At 49.3% G+C, this 16,232-nt stretch overlaps 1 protein-coding gene across 3 annotated transcripts in view; it reads left to right on the top strand.

Annotated features, from left to right (window-relative positions):
* Nucleotides 1-16,232, top strand: part of LOC147663817 (transcription initiation factor TFIID subunit 1-like) — a 382,030-nt gene that overhangs the window by 43,639 nt on the left and 322,159 nt on the right. For all 3 annotated transcript variants that reach the window (XM_086950182.1, XM_086950180.1, XM_086950181.1), the window contains exons 6-8: nucleotides 10,901-11,146; nucleotides 14,690-14,911; nucleotides 15,374-15,575. In XM_086950182.1, coding sequence (XP_086806308.1) covers nucleotides 10,901-11,146; nucleotides 14,690-14,911; nucleotides 15,374-15,575 — 670 coding nt within the window. The remainder of the gene's footprint in view (nucleotides 1-10,900; nucleotides 11,147-14,689; nucleotides 14,912-15,373; nucleotides 15,576-16,232) is intronic.

The raw sequence follows: 16,232 nt of genomic DNA, 5'->3' as shown, positions 1-16,232 counted from the left end.
TTGAACTTTCATAGATCGATATGATTTACTTAAATAGTTGCAAATGATGTTTTATACATTAACAGATGAATAATGTACATACTACACCATATGTTAGGAAGGTAGAAAAACTGCATTGGAAACTGTCATGCTGGAGATATTCTCATCACACATGCTTTGAGTTGGAAAGCACTTTCTGATTATCTTCAGACTTTCCGTCCATGTTCTATGTCTCTACTTTCTGCCTATCATGCAACGAGGCTCTGGACCTCGATGGAATACCTCTGGAGGCGGGCTACTCTAAGCCAATTGGCTAGTCCTGCTTCGTGTTTGCAGTCATTGATGGATTTTTAATTTTTTTAACACAGTTTATTTTCCAAAGAGAGCATAGGGTCATAGTAGTACACATCCCTTGCATTGGGGGTAACAGTGGTGAATGGTTACATCATCAATTCTGTTCAAAATGCAGTGCCCCGTAAACGTCTGGAAGATGGCAGTCTTGCAGGCAGGTCCTGTATATTCCAGAGGGTAAGAGCAGAGAGGCTGAATGCTGCCCTCGTGTCTGGGCAAAGGGGCCCGGAGTCCCCAGGAACGGGTGGGAAATGAGCAAAGCACACAAAGATTAAGACCGACATCTAAGGGACAGCTGCAGTTGGGTAGTGGGTAAGGTGCTGTCCAGAGCTCTGCCACTGGAGCAGGGGCAGTGGAGGGTGCAGTCAGTACGGTGATATCATAGGCCAACTGCGTGTAGAGGGGGAGCCCTCAAGTCGTCGAAGGTAAGGTCTGGCCACAGGCAGGTTGTCCAGCAATGGTCCGATAGGGAGCTTGTTGGCTCCTCTCATGGGGCGGGGGAGGAGTTAGAGCGGCGTGAGCAGGCAGAACTGATAGAGTAGGGTGTCCCAAGCTGCAGAATGGGAATTGGGCTTAATCGGTGAGCCTCTTTGTAGTGAAGAGCTTCCCCTTCAGCCCTCTGCCATATGAACACTCCGCCATGCCATGCTACCGCTGGCGGCACTGATGCCAGCCTCCAGTGCATGGTCAAGGTCCTTTTTGCCAGCAGAAGGGCCATACTGGTAAAGAGGGTGCGTACCAGTTAGGCTTCCTGCACTTGACTATGCCTAGGAATCAGGCCTCCCATGAGTAGATATCAGGCAGCTCCGTAACGTCTAGCAGGGTTGCATGTATGGAAAACCAATATACATACAGGGAATATGCATAGAAGGAAGGGCAGGACTAAACCCCATGACACAGATCGTCTGAGGCTGATTAGCATTGGAGATATCGCAAGTGCGCTTGAAGGAAGTAGCAAATATGCTGGTCAGGGGTAAGAGAGGCCTGTTGTAGGAAATTGTTGTTGAAGAAAATTGAATGCTTTTAAACTGCGTTTTGAGAGACCCGCTTGGGGAAATCCAGGGCCTGCTCCCGTTCTTTGTCATGTAGCACCCTCCTGATATCATCTTCCCACCTGCCATGCAGCTCTGTCAGTGGGAACCCAATTAAATTCAAGTGAAGAAGTGCCGCCCGTCTCCCATTTGTAGTAGTGCTTGTAGAACGGCGTGGACCAGGGGCTTCTGGTCTAGTGTGGGCCAGAGAGTCTTGCAGGTATACGGAGATGTCTGTATATTAAGAATTGCCCTGGTTGGCGTGGCCAAGCAAAATGGCCGACAGGATGCGTTCCCCCGCTCGCCCTGCAGTACCCTGCCTAATCTTGCGTCTATACTGCTGCCTCTGACTAACCTGCCTGTACCCACAGTAGGGGGGGCGGCGGACGACACATTGCTGAACCTGGGGGACCGCTCTGTGGTCTTGGTGAACGCCTGGTGCAAGGGTGGAGAGCAGGATTGGCTGGGCCCAAGGGTGGAGGAGTCCTCGCTCAGGAGGTTAGAAACAGTCTGCTTGGGTGGAGGTTGTTCACACCCCCTCCCACAGAATGACCTGCTGATTAGCATTCCGAGGCAGGGTGCTTCAAAGTAGCCACCGTCTTTGATATGCAAGTCTGGCTTCCATCACAGGAGAGGAAGCTTACCCCCTTTGTCCAGCACCCTTTGACACCTGGACAGGTGGGAAAATGAGCTAGTCAGGGAGACGTGCCCATCCCCAGGCTAGTACCAAACCTAAGGTGGGCTACCTGAAGTGGACACCGCTTTTCAGAGTTGGCCATCTTGATGAAGGCAAACAAAGGGATTCTGGGATAGGGTGAATCCTGCTCCCCACAAGAAGTGGTCATCTAGGGGGCTTAGTGACTCCAGGGGTAAGAAGCCCATTGGCTACTAGCCCTCACTCCCTTTAACGCTCCTAAATTGAGTATTTAGGGGAACCCATAAGACCAGGACTTCAGATTTCGTTAGACACAAAAGAAGAAGTGGAGGAAGAAGACTGCTGACTCGAGAACTGAGGAGCACGACTGACTTGTCACCTACCCTGACGGCCTGTCTGCTGGATCTGACCTTCTTGGAGCAATTGATTCATACTTTCGGTGTGCAGACCTCAAGAAACCTAGAGGGCTGCCATTGCAAATTGCCAAAGGAACTCCCTTGGACTAGAGGAGATTTTCCCCTGCAACCACAGGCACCAAAGAAGCAAGACCCGGTACACCGACCTGCTGCTTACGGAGACTAGCGATGTAGCAGCCACGCGGGAAGAGGTAGCAGTGCTCCCACTGATCAGATCTGTCCTCCCTCCAAGTGTGGGCATGCCAGGACCAACCGGAGCCATACAATCCAAGGGGTACTGGACACCCTTGCAACTGGCAAGTCTTGTGCTCAGATCGGACAGCAGCGCTGAGAAAAAGTGACCAGCACGTCAAGGGATTTCAGGGACAGTGAGACCCACCTAAGCACCCGCACCCGAGTCCAGGAGAGGCGACGGCGACAATTGCGTCCCCTGATCCTCAAGAGCCAAGCCCACACTTGGGTTTGCCGCACAGCCAGAGGAGAAGTGGACAAAAGGTGTCACCGAGGATCCCGGGGAGGGTGTTGAGCCCTTTTGTGCGTTCCCCCTTACATGTCCCTCAGTCCAAGCTTTCAGACTCTTTACTGACCGTTGTCCTATTGAAGTGAATGGGACTCCCGACACTAACACACCTGTGCGTCCAGACGCCTCCGAGTCTCCTGAGGTGACCTGTTGGTGTGGCCTTGGGACTTGCCCCATACTCGCCCTAAGTCCTGAAGAACAGTCTTGTAAGTGGCTGCTAAGTGCCCGAATGCAATACATGTTTTTCCTCCATAGGTTAACATTGCTAACCCAGAAAATGCACTACGTGTCCATTTCTTAAAACAGTCTAAATTAATATCTCAAAAAGTACTTACCCGATCCTGATGATCTTAGTATCTAAAGGTATATAAAAGTAAGTTGCTTTTATAGATGAGTGTTGGATTTCTTTGAGTGTGTTTCTCATTTACTGCCTTTGTGTATGAAATAAATGCTTAGCACTGCCCTCTGATATGCCTCACTGCTCGCCCACACAACCATAAAAGAGTGCATTTGGGGTGTCATGTTTGCCTCTGTAATTCCTTTGGGGTTTGCTGACTCTGTACACTGTTTACCTCTTTTTGGTCCACTGTATAAACAGCCAGCTTCATGCACAAGTTAAATGAAAGTTTGGGATCCCTGTTTCAGAATGCTTACACTGTCAGACTTGACTTTCGGTTTCTCACAGGGAAATCGGGGAACAAGTCAGGAAATGATGAACCCCATTTGAACTTTGGTTACTGGCTAAGAAAGAGGAGAAAAGGGTCCTGTCCAAGATGTATCAAATACTATTATCGGAGACATCCTGGACAGGACGAAAGAACTGAAACAATGGGGATCGGAGCAGGGGTGGAAATCTGCCAACAGGGAGTGAAAGTGGCCTCTGACAGAGCGGGCATGTGTACACCCAGCACTGCAGTAAAATGTATCTTGGTCTGGATACATCAGTTCCACAGGGCGTGTAGAAATGCCGGGGGGTCTGCGTTCCCTCCTCCACTCATTGTGGAATTGCCAAAGCTGGGAAGACTCTTGGTAGAAGTATTGGATGAAATAGACCTCATATGCAGCACCACAATGATTAGGTCACTGGCCTGCATTATTTTCGGGGATTCAAACCCAGCATGGTCTCCGAGGGGCGATTGATAACCTTGCTGCTATGTGCAGCTAAGAAGGTGGTGTTGAGCAGAAGAGGTACGGCCAAACTACCCACTTTAGTGCATGCCTACATAACATTTGGTGCCTTATTGGGCTGGGAAAGAGGCTTATACCACTGAAAGGGAAACCAATACAATGTGTTCAAATGTGTAGGCCATGTTTCAATGCTTGCGCTAGATACGAGGGTGTTGCGAGCTGCCAGCTCAGTGCACCCAGAATGAACTCATCAGTGGAAGATTGTGTAGCACTTTGGACCACATGAGTGCAGTGTGACTGGATCTAGCGGCTCTGTATGTGATAAAGCATTCTTGGACAGAAGCGCAGAATTTGATGGGCTTGGGGAGTGGGTGGGGGTATTTTATAGTTGTGGTCATTTTATACCTATGCCACGATGCCACACAGTCCAGAATTGATCCTGTGTTGTCATTGTTATGAGATTCAAGCACATCCATAACCTGTTAATTCAAAACATGTGAATCATAAAAGTGATGACAGCAATTCTGCAAACTCACAATCAAGCGCCCACAATACCTTAACCATGCCCTCACGTCCTGCCTCGGTTTTTGTTTTCTACACACTGTGTTTCTCCTCTTTACTTTTTGTCACTATGCGCCTCTCCTAGTTTAATCTTGCTCTCTTTCACTCTCCCATGCTTTGATCTAAAGTTCACAAGGTTTTCAGCTTTTTGTGGACGTCACTATGCACGTTTTTTTTATATTCTTTTTATTAAACAAAACATACAACAAATGAAAAATCTCAGGTGAATGCACATCAGTTCCATCAAATAGGTTCAGTCAACACAATACAGAATCAAATACTCATAAGTTTATCACTAGGGTCTAGGGGAGTCCTGTGCTAAGGGGTCTGCCCCAGGCGTGGAAGGCTCGCAGAGTCCCCCTCGATGGCTATTCCACGCTCCCCATATCTTCTCCCACTTCTGCGGGCAACCCCTGGCCACGTACACTGATCGTTCTCTGAACATGCACCAATCGATGTCCTCCGCCCATTTATTAACGTGAGGCGGCTGACGGACACCCCAGAGCTGAGCTATGTTACGTTTAGCCACCATACATGCTAATGTGACCCACTGTTTCTGATACGCATTTAAATCTGTCGGCTCCCACACATTTAACAGGCATCTCCGGGCCTCTGGGCACAGCTCCATCCCGACAACTTCTTCCAACTCTTCCTGGATTTTAATCCGGTAAGTCTGTATCGCTGCACAGTGCCAGAGGATATGCATCAGGGGGCCCACATCTCTTCTATAGGAGCCACTCTCGGTCCGCCCCATTCGCACCAGACGCGGTCCGGTTATGTAGGCTTTGTGCAGTATCTTCAATTGCACCAACCGGAGCCGCATCTGTATAGCCACCACCCTGGGGGACGACACCGCCTCCGTCCAATCCTAGTCATCCAACTCTAACCCGTCTGCACACCATTAAGCTCTAATCTTAACTAACGGGTCTCCCTAGTTTGCGGTAAAACAGTGAGATGGTTTTCTCGGGGACGTGCCCATCCAATACACAATCCTCCAGGGGGGATGTCTCAGGGAGTTCCGATCCCCTAGGGACGTGAGTAGTGAGGGCGTGCCTCACCTGCAGATATCGGAAGTATTCATTTGGGTTCAGATTATATTGTTTCGCAAAGGAGTCAAACGGGAGGACAGCATCCTTACCCCACACATCCTTGATCTGGGCGATACCGATAAGATCCCACTTTTCGAACCCTTTGGTTTTCCACAAGCTACCCAACCTCTGAGTTTAACAGGGGTGTGGCGAGCGTCAATCTGCCCTCCCACCCCAGACATTTAGAGGCAGCGTGCCACACGTGCACCGCATGTGCTGTTGGGCCTGTCAACGGAAACCTCCCCACCCTCGAGTACAGGGCCCTGTCTATCTTTCCACCCGGGGCCTGATAACGATTCATGGCATAGCCCGGATCACCAGGAAGTCCGTATATTACATGATTAATTGCAACCAGCTGTGAGGCCCAGTAGTACCTCCGCAGATAGAGTAGTCCTATCCCGCCATCATACCACGGGAGAGTCAATTTGTTGAAAGCAATTCGAGCCCCACCATCCTACAGGAGCTGTCTCTGGAGCGCCTCTATCTCCCTGAAGTATACCGCGGGCACCGGGTCCATCGACTTTTGCAGGGCGTACAAGAACCGAGGCAGAGCCATCATCTTGAAGAGCGTGGCTCTGCCGAGCAAGGAGAGGTGGAGGGCCCTCCAGCGTTCCACATCTTTCCTACATCTGGCCAGTGGGGATGCCAAGTTGTTCTCATACCGTAGCTTGGGATCAAGCGTAATAAATACTCCTGGATACTTAAATCCGACTGTTTCTGTGTGTATGGGGCATGTCTCCGCGACAACCGGTGGATCCCCAGCCAGTACAAAGATCACCGATTTATTCCAATTAATGGCCAATCTGGAATACCTTCCAAAGACTGTCAGCACATTTAGGAAATTGCGGAAGGAGGCCTTGGGCTTTGTAAGGTAAAGTAATACGTCATCAGCATATAGTGAGATCTTATACTCCCAGTAGGGCGCCCAGGCAGGCCACATATTGTAATATCCCATCTAACCCATGCCGCCAGATGCTCCATCGCAAACGCGAAAAGCAGCGGAGACAGTGGGTATCCCTGCCTGGTGCCTCTCCCCAAGGAAAAGTCTCCAGACTTACAATTGTTGACTACAACTCTCGGCAGGGGATTAGTGTATAATAAGCGCACCCAACTGACGAACTCTCAGCCGAAACCCAACTTCACCAACACTGCAAACAAATAAGGCCATTTCTCCCTATCGAAGGCCATTGTGGCGTCCAGGGAAACCAGCACCGCCTGTTCATGTATTTTCGTGGATCCTCCGAGGACGCCGTGCAGCCTGCGCAGATTCAATGCCGTGTTTTGGCGCGGCATAAAACCGGATTGATCTGGATGGATCAGTGTCGTGATCACTTTCACTAATCTAGTAGCCAGGAGTTTCGCCAGTATTTTAGGCTCTGCGTTGAGGAGCGATATGGGCCTGTAAGAGGAGCACAATGTCCTCGGCTTGCCAACCTTGTGTATGACCACAATGTTGGCCACACGCTGGTCATACGGAAGTTCGCCTCTCTCCCTGCTCTCCACGAACATGGCACGGATGTAAGGGGCAAGTTTGTTGGCATTCAATTCATACATTTCAACGGGGAACCCGTTGGGGCCCGTCGCCTTGCCGGATTTGACCTGCCGGATCGCATGGGCAACCTAGTCATCAGACAATGCCGAGTCGAGCACTCATATCGTCATCCGATAGGTGCGGCATGATAATATCTTTAATCATTTCGCCATTCTCCTGCTCACTGAAGTCATTGCCTGCCGTATACACTCCCCTATAGTACTCAGCAAACTAGTCTGCCACGGCCTGAGGGTCTGTGATCTTCCGGCCCATCCAATTCAGGCACTAACCTAGACCCTCTCTCCCCTCGCTCGAGCCACGCAATCAACTTGTCCGCCTTGTCACTGCTTTCGTATATACGGCTCTGAGTGATGTTTTGCTGAGGCAACGCACTGTCCCTGACAAGGTTCCTATTCTCCTCCTCTCAGAGTCGCAATAGGTGGAGGTCCTCCGCCGTGTGTGACTCGGCAACCTTCCTCTCCAAAAGTAGAACCTCGGCCTCCTTTTGAACCACTGCAGCTTCCTTCCTCTTTTTTGCCACTATAGAGAGCACCTCACCTCTCGCCACGGTCTTGTACGCCTCCCAGAGGGACCCGGCGGAATCCACCGACCCCTGCATTCTCCATAAAATATCGGTCCGACATCCGGAGAACCTCCTTCTTAACCACAGGGTCTTTCAACCGCCAGGCCCCAATGGGAGCCACCCTGCCCACCGTTGGCAACTCAAGAGCGAGACCACGCCACAGTGGGGAATGATCCGATATCCCTCTTCCAAGATATCTAACTTCGCGGATCGCGGGGGCCACCGCCGCTGGGAGCAATATATAGTCCAACCGAGACAGAGTACCATGGGCAGCAGAAACATGTGTGTAATGTGTAGATGTGGGATTGCGGATACGCCAACTGTCCACCAACTCCAGCGTGTCCAGAAAGTCGGAAAGCCATCTCTGTGTCTGCGCAAGCACCCGGGGCGGATGACAATCAATCCCCCCCCATCTAGCACTGCATTAAAATCCCCACCAAGCACAAGGCCGCCAAGAGGCAGAGTGAGGGAAATGGTACTCAAGTCCCGGAAGGTCTCAGTTGGAAGACCGGGTGGCACGTATATAGACAGGAGAGTGATCGTTCGCCCCCCCCCACTTGTCCCGAGACTCCAGCGCATCTGCCCCTCTGATCTATCCAAGTTGATTGCACGGATAGTGGGAAGGAATTCTTGACCAATATCCCAACTCCTCTACAACCGGAAGTGAAGCCCGCGTGCACCACCAATTTCTATCCCCCCTATGGAGAGCCATGCACTTAATCCCGACTAGGTGTGTCTCCTGAAGCAAGACCACGTCCGGGGAATGTCGCTAAATGAGTTGACTGACCCTCTCCCTCCTGATCTATCTCCCAAGCCATTCACGTTCCAACTCCACACTCTCATCCCCGACCCACGGCTATCATGTGATCCCGAACCCATGTACAAAGCATGCCAATAAGATACTATCACCTGGGACAAAGAAAAAATATATTATAAAACCACATACACACATACATAAACAAAACAACACTCCCCCCCTCCCCCCCCCCCCCACCCCTCCACGCCCCACCCTGCACCCCTGCACTCGGCTATCGCCAAGTCCCAACTCGCAGTGTGCCTGTCGCTCCATAATCTAACTAACTTACTATCTAAAAATAGATCTGAGGAGTAGCGCGCTCCACTACCCCGCTAGCCCCTAGGATGTTCAACGCCAACTATGACCCACATTTAAAGACATTTGCTGTGATTTCTCGTGACTGACCCCCAGCCCAAGAGTCCCTTGCTGCACAAAGAATATAATGTACGCCTTTACTGTTCCTGTGAGCCCTGATCTTCTTCGCCGCTCTGTCTCTGAGGGCCCTCCCGGGGGGGAAGGCTCTCCACCCTGTCTGAAGCAATTTCGGGATTGTCAAAAAACCAAACTTTCCCCTCCATCTCCACATGCAGCTTGGCAGGGTACATCATGACATATTTAAGCCCCTTGTCACGGAGCCGCCTCTTGACCCCAAGGAAACTCTGCTGCTGAACTGCCTGCGTAAAGTCCGCGAAGAAAGTTAGGGTGGAATTCTCATACTTCAGGGGGCCCTCAGTCCTGGAGGCCTGCAGGATCGCGTCTTTGTCCCTGAGGTTGAGCACTCTCGCAATCATTGGCCGAGGCGGAGCCCCGGGTCGCGACCGACCTCCAGGGATTCTGTGCGCCCGTTCCACAGTAAAAAAGTTCCCCAATCCCTTTGGCTTCAAGTGGTTGAGAATGATATCCTCAACAAAGAGATCAGGCGCTGGACCCTCTGCTTTCTCCGCTACACCAATGATGCAAACATTGTTTCGCCGGGCCCTTCCTTCATATTCGTCGAGCTTTCGACTCTCCTGTTCACTAGAGGCCTTGAGGTTCCAGACCTCCTGCTGCAGTTCCGCCACGTCGTCGGTCAAGCTCGCCGTTTTTATGTCCAGTGACTTCACCTTCTCACTGGTTTTAGGGAGATCAGCCCGGATTAAGTTCACCTCAATGCTAACAGTGTCTAACTTGTGATCCAGTGACTCCATCTTCTGTCCAAGGGATTATTTAATACTCTTGATGGCGGCCATCACGTCCGTCAGTGTCGGCTCCGATGAAGGGCCTGAGGCCTCTCTGCCTCCAACCTGCGGCTTCCCCAAACCGGTAGGGGAACCCCAAGGTTGTGTGTATCTGTCCAGCTTGTGCGATTGGACAAGTCGGGATCCCCTAGTGGCCTTGGATTGCTGCTTCTCAGTCTCCGGCTTAGTCGCCATTACGTTTTCGGGTCTTGGCCAGGCCACTCAACCACGAGAGAACAATGCCACCTCACCCGTTAGGTCGGCCACGACACTTGTGGGGACACTTTCTGCTGTCTTGGCGGTCGCGTTGTATGTATAAAGAGAGCACTCAGGCCACCCAAACTCTTGTCCACCTCCGGGTCTAGGCTCTTTCGGCAGCTGCACTTCAATGATCACCGTGGCAACTGGAGTCGATTCCGCAGCACTGTCTCGACCAGTCGCACACCGATAATACGGGCACAGGTCCCTCTAGATTCCGGCAGATGTTACAGACCATTCTGGCCAAAACGCATGACCGAACCAGCGACTTCCGGTAGCCGACCCCGTTGTTGTTGCACTCGTGGTGGGAATGGTAGCCCACTCGAGCTCCCTGCTTCCGAGCCTCCAGGCCGCAAACTTGCAGTCGATGTTTCTTCAGTCCCCGGGGGTCTAAACGCTCACGGAGAGAAGCCCGCGGGGGTCTCTGGAGCCCTGAGCTCACGCGGCCATCTTGAACTCGCGCGAAGCTCCTCCTTTGCATCTGTACGTTTTTATCTATTGGTTTTTATAGCGTGAACTTACCTATTAAAGCAACTGAGAATTTGTACATTATGCAAGGGTTTGCTAGATGATCTAACATTGTGTACATCAAGTAGGGATAACTGCTTTTTATATACCTTACATTTCACATTTTTAGACATAAGAAGATTAGGTGATGAGCCTAGAATCACACGATGTTGAGTCAAGTGCTGAGGCCAGGATCTAAACCTTTGTCTGCAGGTTTCAAATGCGGCAACTCTAGCTTCAAGCTCTATTCATCATTTCTTTGACTTCTCCTATTCCTAGGTGCTGCGTTTCCTCCGTCTCTTCGGACCAGGGAAGAATATGCTGTCTGTCTGGCGCAGCGCCCGACGGAAAAGGAAGAAGAAGCACCGGGAACTTTCTCAGGATGCACCACTTCTGGAGGGCGAGGGGGAGATGGAGACAGAGTGTGTAGCAGAGGATATAGAGGTAGCCGCTGAGATGAAGTCTCATTGGGAGTACGAGTATGCTCCGCCGCCTCCACCTGAGCAATGCCTCTCCGATGACGAGGTGAGTATGTTCAGATTGATATGACTGATTGCACATTTCACAGATTGAGTGGCACAACTTACTTGGGTGGCTTGGAATGAATGTTCTTCTGAGAAACATTGCTGAACCAAGAGTACTTACTTTTAACAGTATTGGTTCCACTCATTGCTGTGGTCATTTGTAACCAGGCCTGTGCTGAAAGCACCATGTTTCGGCCATCTGGTTTTAAGAAAAAATGTATTGCAAACACGAAGTCCTGAGCACACGCCAGGTTAATTATTTACAAAGCACATGTACTGTGCACATTTTCCAGTTTCAATATAAATAATAGGAATAAGAAAACAAGATCGACAAGATAGTAGTTGATTTTTTTCTTTTATCTGATTGTGGTCCTCCTTCAAGAGGAGATCCCCAGAAAAGAGGAGATCCGCAGAAGAAAGCAGCCGACACGTGTTTTGTCAACGGGTAGAAACCCTCTACTCCGTTGATGAAACGCGTATCGGCTGCTTTCTTCTAGGGATCTCCTCTTGAAGGAGAACCACAATCACATAAAAGAAAAAAATCAACTACTATCTCTCTCGTCGATCTTGTTTTCTTATTCCTATTACTTATTTGATTTGATTTGATTTATGGTTTTGCAAAGCGCGCGTATGCCCGTGGGCGTCTTGGCGCTCGAGATACAGAAGGCTGGTACGGTGTTGGGAAGCCTATTAAATGGACCTGAACAGCCATGTTTTTACCAATTTCCTGAAAGACAACAAGGAGGTGCTGTTTTTTATTGTGAATGGGAGCCGGTGCCAGTCCTTGGCTGCATGTAGCAGGAAGCTTCTTCCTCCCCACCTAGCCTGTTTGATACGGGGGATCTGGATCAGTTTTGCCTGACTGGAGCACAGTTCCCTTGGCGGCATGTATAGCTTGAGACGTGTTCTAAGCAACATTGATCCCGAGCCCTGAAGGGCTTTGTAGGTTAGACATAAATATTTGAATTTAATTTGTTTCACCATGGGGAGCCAGTGTAAGGTGTCCATGTGAAGCGAAATGTGTTCAAACTGGAAAATTTGCACAGTACATGTGCTTTGTAAATAATTACCTTGACGTGCTTTGTAAATAACTTGACGTGCGCTCAGGACTTTGTGTTTGCATTATATAGGGTTGGTCTGGGCCTACTCTTTTTCAGGGGTTCCTTGGGTTCCCCCTGAGCTAGTAGCACCGTCCTCATTTTTTGTACCTTTCTTACTCACACCGCTACTTGTTGTGCGCCAATTTTTCTAAATACTTAAAAAACCTTACGCAGAAACACAAGAAACAATTTATTGTTTGATTAGAATCATTAAAAAGTTATAGAAATAAGCAGCAATAAAAGAGGCAAATGTTAGACTATAACCATTTCGTTAAAAGAGCTTATAAATCTGGTAGTGTGCAGGGCCCATGAATTATTAACCACAAGATCAGAGGGTAATCTCTACCTACCTACAATCCTGACTGATGCCTAGGCGAGGGAGGTGGAGAGGAGAAACGTAACTGTTTTTTTTCCCCCAAATATTTTTATTGTTTTTAAACTTTACATCAAAACAATTCAGCAGATATATCTCAGTCAGCGTCCATCTGTTACAGGTGACCAGGATTATATGTGATAAAGACACAGTAGCAACAGGAGTACGATTGCTCTCCATGACCCCTGCGGTAGTCCCTTCCCCCAATATGGGATGGTGCACAAATCCCTTGCTGGAGTGCAGACTTAGGGAAAAGTAACTGTTTAATGCCAATATATGGTGAATCCGCAGCAAAGAGACTCTGTTTCAAACACCTGGCAGAGCATAGAGGCCATTTCATAGTGTCCTTTGTGATAAATCCATATACCTACAGTGATGTGTAAGATAAGGTAAACTGTCTTACTTATGTATATTTGGCGTTCACCGTGTTCTTGCCATGTCCTAAAAGTAGGCAGATCTGACATCATGTGACCAATAATTCACAGAAGTTTCACTCTGTTGCCGCTGAACGAGAGCGGTAGCAATCAGAGCTGGTTTCTGCCTGATGTAGCTAAAACTGTTACACCGAGCCCACTGCACTATGGTGACAGTGTGTCAGTTGGGGCGCAGTGCCTCAAATCGCTGTGGCTACTAAGGTACCTTTCGGCATACTATATAAGAATACCCACTGGTACACGGGTACTGGGAAAGGGTAGTAAACAGACGTGATGGACGTGCGGATGCGGCTCACACTCCAGTTGGTCGCATTGGTATATGGGGGGGATGAAGGGGCACACATTACTCTTTTGCAATGTAGCCCCGCTGCATGGAGAGACATAGTTAAACAATCTGGAAGCCCTTCGGTGCCCCACACTATGGGAATCAAATCTAGATTGTGGCATGAGGGCGGAAATGCTGGTGTGCAAAGCATGAGACTGTCCACACAAATTCAGGAGAATATGGAATCCCTGGAGGAATGAGTACACTGGTCACTAAAGGCTGTCGTCCTGGGGGTAATTGAAGATAAATGGAGAGAGGGGCCAAATAGAGCTGCCAGCCAACAACAAGCGGTAATAACAGTATAGAAAATCGAAAAGTTTGTCTGGAGCATTCTGGTTCATAACAGATCATGCCTAGGTGAAAAGATACTGAGACTGAATCAGAAAGCGGTGATCTATTCTCGACAGAGATTTCCCTCGAACCCCAACCTGGGAGCCTTCGATCTGCAATAAATTGCTCAGGAATGGTTCCTCCAAGTGAATGAGGGACCTGTTTTTAGTGTTGAAGGAGGTGTGCACATATCTCACTGTGCCGACTGCCATATCAAGGGCCTGGGGTCAGTGGATGAGAGATCTGTTTGTAGTGATGGAGGAGTATGCGCAGGTCTCAATACATCGACTGCCTTCCCAAGGGCCTTGGTTAAGCTTGCAGGGGCTTCTGGCAGCGAGAAACGATGTAGGGATATATCCTAGCATGAGGTCTCCTGACCGTGATAAGGAAAGCTTGGATGGAGCACAGAAAGGAGATAGACTCACCAAAGGCTGGAAGGTTGGAAGAGGGATCCTAATGTCTCCAGGAAGCAGGGAGTTAGGAACAGATCTCAGCTGGAGACTGTTCCACCCTAGGGTCCATGATTAGTGAATAAGGGGTGTTTTTCTAGTGATCATGGGGTGGGTGCACATACCAATCTGTAATAACAGCCTTGACCCATGGGCCACTGGTTAGTGACCGAGGTGCTTGTGGGAGTGAACAGAGGGGTGAAATATCACTGTATGGTAGCATGCTTGACCCAGATACCCACGATCAGCACGTGGAGGCCGTGAGCACAGAGTTGGAGATTGATCACACTGCATTGACACGCTCACCCATTGGTCATGGTCCAAGAATAAGGTTTCCTTTTCATCCAGAGCGTAGGCAAGGGTTGTTCATAACCTATGAGGGAGCTTCTGCCTTACTTGCACCACTTAATTATAATGACCCTTTTTTTTAAATCTGTGTTTTCTCTTCTAAGTAGAATTCCATGCCTCCTCTTGTCTACTGAATTGGGGAATAGAATACTTGTTTTATGCCAACTGTCCTATTCTTGTTTCAGATAACAATGATGGCTCCTGTGGAGTCCAAGTTCTCTTTGTCGGCTGGTGACACTGATAAAGTGGCTGATACAAAACCTAAGGTGGCGGAATGGCGCTACGGGCCTGCCCAGCTCTGGTACGACATGCTCGGGGTCCCTGAAGACGGCAGCGGATTTGATTATGGCTTTAAGCTAAAAGATCCACACAACGATGATTTCAGTTGGCTTAAGGCAGCGGGCGAGGTAAGAAATCAGCGATGCCGCAGCCCTGTGTCCGTAAAGCCTCACGCGCGTCTTCAAAGTGAAGATGTCTGCTATATGAAGTACTCAGCCTTGTGGGATTATAGAGTGCCCACGTTGTGCTTTGAAGTCACTTTCTGGCACAAGAAAAAAATGGCAGGTGGGAAATTCATGAAAGAACAATTTCAGAAGAAATGAAGTTAGGAAGTGATGGCTTTGATAGCGTTTTAAATCAGGACGGACACCATTTACGACTTTGCCTCAGCATGTAAAGATTGACATCTGTTGCCAGCTTTGTGTAGTGCTGTTCTGGGAGGGAGTTAATTAGATGCAGCCCTTCCCATTATCTTGACCTTATTTTTTTTAGTAATTGGTGATGAGGACTTTGGCAAAGTCCCTAAACTTAGAAGGCCAGATTTGTGACATTCCAGTCTTGTGATGGTCTGTCCATCGGTTTCTCTTCAGGGCAAGGAATTGACTGATGAATCTGGAAACCTCTTGGCAGACGAGCACTTCCTGATGGTAACACAGCTGCAATGGGAAGATGATGTCATCTGGAATGGGGAGGACGTGAAGCACAAAGTCACCAAGACACAGAGAGCCAGCCTGGCCGGCTGGCTTCCCTCCAGCATGACCAGGAATGCCACCGCGTACAACGCCCAGCAAGGTGCCGCCCTGGGGGTGATCCGGGCATGCTTATACATTTCTTCTCAGTATTTGTTTGACTCTAAGTAGGGCTGTTATGCTCAGGCTTAACCATGAGGGTTGTGAGGCTGCAGGTTCCATTGATCCTGCCACGTTCTACTGAGACCCCTGATCTGTAGGTTTTCTGTCTCTCTGATGGGGGTTCTCGAGTCCTTTTTAAAAGTTCTGATTACTCTTCAGCATTGGTCTTCAGCTGGTTTATCTAAAAGGTTCCTGGGTAATTTCATTCCAAAGGCATTAATCATGGCATACAGAAGGCTACTGCTTCCTGGTGCACATACATGAACTAGAAAAGCTGTCGCCAATCAGAGAATAATTGTGTGTGGACTTTTTATTTCATATTCCACTTTAATGGCAACACAAAAGGCTGTACAAGTGGTTCATCCACCCTGCCTAACCCTTCTGGCACATTTTCTTTGTCTCTGCCGTCGCTGTTGTATTTAAAACTCCCACTGGAACTGGGCTGCCAATCTGTCTGACACCATATTCACCGTCCACCTAGCTTCTGTGTACACTTGACTGACAGAAGGGTGTGGCAGAGGGGAGGGTCTCCTACTCCGAGTCATTCTTGAGCGAGGGATGGTGTTGCCCAACAGCACATTGAGTTATTGGTCTTCCT

Source organism: Lissotriton vulgaris, unplaced genomic scaffold (assembly GCF_964263255.1).
Source record: "Lissotriton vulgaris unplaced genomic scaffold, aLisVul1.2 SCAFFOLD_220, whole genome shotgun sequence".
Classification (NCBI taxonomy): Eukaryota; Metazoa; Chordata; class Amphibia; order Caudata; family Salamandridae; genus Lissotriton; species Lissotriton vulgaris.
The sequence above is the reverse complement of the archived record's forward strand: the minus strand, read 5'-3'. Positions and strand labels throughout refer to the sequence as shown.